Source organism: Chinchilla lanigera, unplaced genomic scaffold (genome assembly GCF_000276665.1).
Source record: "Chinchilla lanigera isolate Chin_1 unplaced genomic scaffold, ChiLan1.0 scaffold00011, whole genome shotgun sequence".
Classification (NCBI taxonomy): Eukaryota; Metazoa; Chordata; class Mammalia; order Rodentia; family Chinchillidae; genus Chinchilla; species Chinchilla lanigera.
This window is the reverse complement of record NW_004955412.1, coordinates 24890281-24898394: the sequence shown is the minus strand read 5'-3', so window position 1 is coordinate 24898394 and position 8114 is coordinate 24890281. Positions and strand designations below refer to the sequence as shown.

At 38.9% G+C, this 8114-nt stretch overlaps 1 protein-coding gene across 1 annotated transcript; it reads right to left on the bottom strand.

Moving 5' to 3' along the window:
• Positions 1-996: 996 nt before the first annotated feature.
• LOC102024662 (olfactory receptor 958) lies at positions 997-3615 on the bottom strand. The gene is made up of 2 exons (XM_005378641.2): positions 2705-3615; positions 997-1033 (listed from the first exon to the last, which is right to left on the bottom strand). Exons 1-2 carry the CDS (start codon positions 3613-3615, stop codon positions 997-999), a joined length of 948 nt encoding a protein of 315 aa, XP_005378698.2.
• Between the last annotated feature and the right edge of the window lie 4499 nt (positions 3616-8114).

The following is an 8114-nucleotide window of genomic DNA, read 5'->3' as shown; positions in this document are numbered from 1 at the left end:
GCTTCACTGGAAAATACTTTCAACTGACCTAGGTAATAATCACCCTCTAGAGTTTTATTGAGTTTCCATTGCAACGTTCTCCTTACCTTCATAGAAAAGTAGGATGTCTCTATAAATTATCTCACGTGTCAGCATACTCTTGAGAGAATATGCACTGCTACTATAAATCATGCATAAAGTATCCTAGCAAATCTGGATGTGTGACCTTCCCATACACAAAGTTGTGCATGACAAGAAACCCAATAATCTGATCAATCTGTATTCTTACGTCCCCTCCTCTGTCTCTACTTTCTTCCATCTTCTACACTCACCTTCAATCATCCACTTTTGTACCAATGTAGCTCTTTCTCTAAACACTGTTCATATTAGGTAGGATGTTTTATTCCAGCTTTGAGATTTATTAGCTGTGAAAATTAATTTCTCTGTATCTTGGTTTTCTCATGTATAAAGGAGAGCAAAACTACTACTGATATTTTATGGGACTGTGGTGAAGATCAAATGAGTCCATGTAAGTATAGTGCTCAAGAATAGTTGGTATTTTGCTAGTGTTCTTTTTTATTATTCCTTTTAAATAAAGAATAATACCTGCACTTGGTAACCCCTAAAAAAGTGTGTTCTGTAGTTTTATAAGATGTTATTAGGTACAATTTTACTATGTTTGGTACTAACTCCATAGACAACTAATAACATGTTGGACTCTTCAGCTCAGGGGCCTTATTCATTTTATAGAATAAGCATGAATTTATAATCAATTGTGGAGCAGGTATTTAATAAGTACCAGCTGAATTACTTCAAGATAGGAAGAGACTTGAGATAATGTGTATTGCTTTTACTATAACACCTGACAAATAATACAGCCTCTATAAATGATGTATTATTGAACTAAAGACAGAAATCTGAAGGAAAAGGAGTAAAGAGGATGTTTAAAACAATTATAAATATGCCAGATCCAAGGATTCAAAAAATGTTTGAAAGAAGATTTTTGTCATTCAGGCTTTATGCCCTGGAGTGCTTAGGCAGGAAAACAAGGAGAATGCAGGCATGAATTTAGCTGCGACACATCACAGTGAGTCAGGTTTTCTAGATGGAGTTTTAATAGTAAAGTGCTTTATATTTTCTTCAAAGGTTCAAAGGTACAAAAATTATGTGTGCCTTAGGCAGGTAATTCAATGGGTCCAGCAAAATGGGAATGATCTCGTCCTTCTGAGACATTGCTGATTCAACCAGTGGCTTACATAACTTCTGGGTAGGCATTTGTAAAGTAAAATAGATACATTTGCTACATTTAAAAAAATAAAGAGTTTAATTATAAAAGTTTGCTACAGGTTTTTTCCCTAGTGCTAGAGATGGAGCCCAGAGGCCAGCATATAAAAAAAAAAAATGAACTCTACCCCTAAGTTACAACCCATGCCACAGCTTCTTTCTTTCTTTCTTTCTCTCTCTCTTTCTCTCTTTTGCTCTTTCTCTCTTTCTCTCTCTCTTTCTCTCTCTCTTTCTTTTTTGTAAGAACAGAAATGTTGAGCAGGAAGTGGGATGACTGTTGGAGATTTAACAAATCCCATGGGCCCATGTGACTCTCAGACCACTAAAAGTGAATTTCAGGTTTTGAAAAAACAAAAGGCAACAATTTTAAATTGTTTTTTAAAAGACCATATATATCATAACTTTAGTACCAGAAGGTACTATAAAAATTACATGGTCCAGGAACTTTTGAACTTCTTCTTTTTTTTATTTTTTTATTTTTTGGTTTTTCTCCGGTACCGGGAACCGAACTCACGACCTTGCGCTTGCCAGGCAGGTGCTTTTGCCGCTGAGCTAAATCCCCAACCCCACTTTTGAACTTCTTTAATGGAATTTTGCCAAATAATATATAAGATTCCAAAAAGAAAGAGGATTTAATAAAGTGCACTTAACATAGAAGACTTAGCAATATTCTCTGGGGTCCTGCACTTCTTGAATGCTTGGAAAGCTACTGACTGAATCCAACAATCTTACTTTTAAAAAAGGATTGTTCAAGCACACTAACTGTCACGCTATTTTCTGGAAGGAAGATGAAAAAGGACTCAAATATATGATAAGAGTCAATACACTTTTTATTACCTTAGTATTGAGGCAAATTCTTTTTGCCTAGAAAACTTCAAGCAAAGAAATTAGACATGAAGCCAAAAATGAGAGAGAGGGAACCCTCCCCACACCTTGAGGACAAATTATTCCCTTTCCAGGTGGGTGGAGAAGAAGACTAAAACACTTTATCTTTAAATTAACATTTAATTTGTTAATATTGAAAGAAAGACAACACTACTCTTCCAATAAGTTATTTAAATGTGTTTTCCTTCTATTTACTGTCTTTCCCAAGGCTTTTATTTTATCTCACACATGGTTTGGAGGTGATAACTCTAGCAAAGTATGGAAAATCATGGGATAGGAAAATCTACTTTCCAGCAGCAGGAGTTTCTTCACGGAAAAAAGGGAGAATAACAACAAAAAAATTATGCTATTTTGGAAGTGAATTGGCAAAATGTAGATAATAAAAATACACAATTAGACAAGGTATTATTATGATGATACAATAGTGCACAACCTTCAGCATGTGCTGAAAATTCCTAGTCAATGTCACCTGTGAAGACTCTGCAATGAAATTTCACATGCCATAACAGGCAGAATCCCAGGGTCTTGCATTCATCCATTTGCTTCTCCTGTCCTATGCAATAGCTTTCTCAGTGCTATCTTTACTTCCTTATTCCTCAAGGTGTAGATCAAAGGGTTCAGCATTGGTCCTACCAGGTTCATCAGAATTTGAACTACAGTTCCTAGCATGGGGTTGGGTGTGGGTTGCAGGTAGACAGTGATGATGGGCCCATAGGCACAGAGGATGGCAATGAGATGGGCACTGCAGGTGGAGAAGGCATGGTGACGGCCCTCAGTTGTACGAATGCTCAAAATAGAGACTGTGATTCGAGTGTAGGATACAAGGATTAGGAAAAAGCAGGCAAGGGATACTATGCCAACATTTGTGAAACTCACCCTGTGTGCCAAGGATGTATCAGCACAGGCTAAGGGCAGGAGTGCAGGGATATCACAGAAGAAGTGATTCACTTCATTGGAACCACAGTATGGCAAGGTAAAGGTGAGGGAGGTCAAGACACTGGAGTGGACGCACTCCAGGAGCCATGTGCCCACAGCCAGGATCACGCAGATTCTGGAGTTCATGATGATTGTGTACCTCAGAGGGTAGCAGATGGCAGCAAAGCGGTCATAGGCCATCAGGGTATACAGGAAGCACTCAATGCTCCCAAGGAAGTGGAAGAAGAAGAGCTGGGTGACACAGTTTTGGTAGGAGATAAGCCGGCTCATTCCCACAAGGTACAGCAGCATTTTGGGACATGTCACAGAGGAGAAACCCATGTCAAACACAGACAAATTCCCCAGGAAGAAATACATGGGTGTGTGAAGATGAGTAGAAGAAATAACAGTCACAAGGATAGACAAATTTCCCAAGAGGGTGCAGATGTAGAAAGGCAGGAATAAGAAAAACAGCATTGTCTCCAGCCCCTGTGTGTGTGGGATTCCCAGGAGAATGAATTCAGTAACCACTGAGCGGTTTTTGACATCCATGAGAGCTGGTCCTTGAAGAAAGAGAAAGGAGAAGATGTAGGGGAACTCCCTGGCTTGCTATCAGTGAGGAAGCATACTTGGGAAACGAGATATAAATGACCATCTCTTGGTTCAAAATTATGGAAGGTCTGATCCAAATTATAGGAATTATAATTGGAATGAAAGTTCATACACAATACTTAATACTTACTTCAGCTAATAGTTCTGTTGTAGAGATTGCAATTGTAGATGCTCTTATTGCAAAATATTTAAAAATACTAGACCAAGAACTCTTAAAGGGAAAGACATGATCCACAGAAATGTATGCTGGTCCTTAGCCACCATAGAGACACCAGGCCTTGGAATCATTTAAGCTCTTTTTTCATGTGCCTGGGAATAAGAATGACAGCTTGAGAATCACTATATTTGTGAATCAACACTAATTATATTACACTTTTTAGTGTTTTAAAGTAAGTCATAGGGAAGGTTAAACAATCACTGGTTTGCAGTTCAAAATGTTTATATGTGATCTAAATTCACTTAATTCCTAGTATAACAGTTACGGTGTATCTAAAGAAAAGAAAATATTTGAATAGTATTAAATTTAAGCAATTTTCTTAAGTTAAGATAGCAAGTAAAGAGCCCAACTACTTATCTAAATCTTCTTTATTTTAAGACATTAGCCCTTCCACACTACTGTATCTGAGATCAATTGCCAGCATTATCGACTTTGTTGAATATTGTTAAACCATGTTTTTCCTATTTAGCAAGGGATGGAAAATCAGGCTGTCTTTGCATCTTTGAAATACACAAACACAAATACAGACATACACAGACAGACAGGCTCTGACAAATATAAAATCTGGGAAAGAAAATACCTTTTACTATTTATTGACTATATTCTGAGAGCAAACACAGCTCCTGACACAGGACTGATAGGTTCTCAACTGATGGTGAAAGGGTGAAACAAATGACTCAATGGCTGGAAAGGGTTGGATCCCACTTACTCATCCTGTACAACAACTATGGGATATTGTCAGATATAAATGTCCCCAAAAACCTTGTAAAGCCCTTCAATCACTTATTCTCTTTTGCCCTCTTCCACTGAATACTTTGAATCTCACTGTTTATCTCTATGGTACTTACATGGTCAGACTCAAAACAAGAGTCACACTTACTTTGTACTTCTTACAAAAAATTTTTTGCTTTTACACCTTCCAGAGAGAGCTGATCTGATGATATCCAGGTTTAGGTTTATTTACAATGCCCATTTTAAAAATATTTCTGAGTCAAGTCCATATTCCTAGCTATGAGGAAAATTCAAGAATAGCCCCCAAGTTCCTGTTCATCCTCAACTCTCAGAAGAGTAATTCCTTAGAGTAAACTAAGGAATCTAAGTGCTCCTCTCCATTGGATATATGAGTCATAAAAGAAGAGTAAAAAGAGAGAAAAAGATGTCACATGCACAACTTACGGGGAAGAAGCTTGATCATTTTATCACCTGTCCATCTGTTTTTTTAAGACAGTAATCCAAATTGTGCCTGGAGAGCACCTTATAAGCCAGAGCCTGAGACTTTCTCTCATGAGGAAGAGGTTTTTCTTTTCAGCAACATAAACTCAGATAAGTGACATAAAGTGTAATATATCTCTCTCTTCTGCAGGGATGTTTTTTCATGACACTAATAGATGTATTGCTTTTTTATATATGAAATTCAAAAGTCCCTGGAGTCTGAGATTCCATTTCTGCATGAGTCCTATTTAAGCAGATTTCTGAGCAAAGGGAATTATTAGCTGTTAGTAAGTGATCAAGTCAAGGGAGAACATGGTAATCCTCCCTCCTGTGGCATTACTTTGTATAAACAAGATGCACACTGCCATGAGGTGATTCAAAAATACAGTGAATGCTTAAACTTTAAAATATGCAATTCAGTAAAAGACATATTTTAACTAAATTTCTGAAAAATATTCCCACTCACTTCAAACACCCTGTCTTAGTTATTTTTCTCTCATTGCTGAGACAAAATACCTGACACCCAAACTGAAAAGGGAAAAGGTTTACTTAGCTCAGAGTTTGTAGAGGTTTCAGTCCATAATCAGCTGTCTCCATGGCAGAGTGGCACATGGCAAATGTCAACAGTTCATGGCAGTGGAAGACAGCAAAAGTAAGCAAAAAAAGGCATAAGCTCTTTTGTCCCTTGTATTGTAGGGAGGCTACCTATCCTAGGGCTAGTGTAGCACTCACAGTGTTAATCCCAGCCCTGGACCATAAATCAATCACAAACCCTAGATTCAGCCACCTCTGAAAAACCTGCCCCTCATGATTATGTGCAGCTTTTGAGGAGATATATAGACACAAACCATAACATTCCATCCCTAACCCCCTAAAGATTCATGTACATACTTTCATGTAAAAGGCATTTCGTCCATTTCCAAGAGTAGGCAAAATCCTAACAGTTTCAGCGTTGTTGAGAAGTCCATGTCCCAAGTCTCATCTGAGATTTAAGGCAAACTCTTAGCTGTGAGTCCCTGTACAAATAAAAAGAAAGTTAAAACTTCTAACATGGAATGGCATAAGGTAGACATTTTCATTCCAGAAGTTAGCAACAAGGGGATACAAATGAATGGGACCTAAGCAAGCCCAAATTTCAGCAGGGCAAACATTAAATCCTATAGTTCCATGTGTAGCATCTGAGGTGATCTGTAGCAAGATGTGAATTTCAAAGGGCTTAAGTGGCTCTGCCCCTACATCACTTCTGGTGTTGGTATCTCCTGTGGCTTTTCTCTTGCACCTGCTCTGGTCCTTCCTTGCAGTTTTCCTCAGATGATCCATGTTTCTGGCCTTTCCAAACTTCTAGGGTCTCCACTGAACTTTCAGCTTCACACTCACAGTTTCACATACTGTCCTCTGAGGGACACACTGCCTGTTCTCACAGGCTGTCTTCTGAAACCTGAGTGGAAGCCTTCCTGACTCTACAACACTTCCATTCTGCGTGTGCCAAAACTCAGCACTCCATGGATGAGCCAAGGTCTGCTGCCAGCTGGAGCTGTAGCCAGGCTTCTTTCTCTCTTGGCTGTAGGGGTTGAATACCAGGATTGCTGAGCACTTTGAAACCAATTCCAAGGAACAAATTCTCTAGAATGCTGCCATTCTTGAACATGATCCTCTTTGGCTTTCTTCTCAAAATAAAATCTTTCACTTTTGCAATTTTGATGCTGCAAATGGTGGAGTTCTGCTACTTCTTGTGAAGCTCTCAAGACATATTTTCTACTCTGTTCTTTCTCAACAATCAAGATCTCCTCTACTCTATCTTTGTGATCCACAGCTTTATGGGAGCTTCCTTTCTGGCCAAACTCATCATGTTTTAAATAATTTTGCTGGACTTTTTGCTCTTGGTTCTCAACATAAATCTGGCTAAAAGCCCCCAAAGTAGCCCTGCCACTACCTCAACTTTAGACTGCTTTGAAACTTCTTCTGCTAGATTAATTAGGCTGTCCCCTTTATGTGAGTCTCAGGCAAAGGCTCTGGACATGAGCAAAACCCAAACAAAATTTCCAGCAACGTATGAAGTCCTTCTTCCCAGCAGAAGCCTGCTGAGGTTACTCTTTACCAGCTTTGTGGTCTTCTAATGTCTGACCAGAATATCCCAACCTAAGGCATTCCAACTCTACTTTTTCAACTGGCATCTCTGAACCTTTTCAAACTCTTTCCACAATCCATTCCCAAAGGCTGCTGAATCACAAGGTCAGGTACAGTTGCAGCAGCAACCCCATTTCTCTGGTACCAAATTCTGTCTTAGTTACTTTTCTCATTGCTGAGACAAAATACTTGATATTGAAAGTTAAAGGGGTTTGGCTGGGAATATAGCTCAGCGGGATAAGTGCCTGCATGGCAAGCACAAGGTCCTGAATTCAATTCCCAGTACCGGAAAAAAAAAAAAAAAAAAAGGAAGTGCACACAGGCATGCCTTTAATCGTAGGAAGGGGCCAGGGATATAGCTCAGTGGCACAAGCACCTGCCTGGCAAGCGCAAGGTCCTGAGTGTGATTCCCAGTACCAAATAAATAAATAAATAAATAAATAAATAAATAAATAAATAAAAATAAAAAATGAAAGTTAAAGGGGTAAAGGGTTTTTTAGCTCACAGTTATGGAGTTATCAGTCCATAGTCAGCTGGCGCCAAGGCAGAGTGGCACATGGCAGAAGACAGCAGTTCATGGCAATGGAAGATAACAAAAGCAAGCAAAGGAAGAAAGGGATAAGCCTCTTTTTGTCCCTTATGTTGTATGGAAGCTACTCATCCTAGGTCAGGTGTAGCATTCACACCCTTAATCTCAGCATTGGGCCTAGATTCAAACACCTTTGAAAAGCACACCTCCATGACTGCATGAGGGTTTGTGGGGACATCTAGACACAAACCATAACAGACATCCTATATTTCTTCCAATATTCTGAAGCAATTTTTGAAGTCCTCTTTCATGAGCATCTATGTAGTATGATTACACAGTGATTGGTGCTGCCAA

What these genes read in the sequence shown, in the direction of transcription:
- LOC102024662 (XM_005378641.2), bottom strand. Translation starts at nt 3,615, where the DNA reads ATGGATGTCAAAAACCGCTCAGTGGTTACTGAATTCATTCTCCTGGGA. An exon ending in GCACTGAGAAAGCTATTGCA is followed by an intron (nt 1,034 to 2,704) that starts TAGGACAGGAGA and finishes TCATGCCTGCAT; the next exon opens with TCTCCTTGTTTTCCTGCCTA.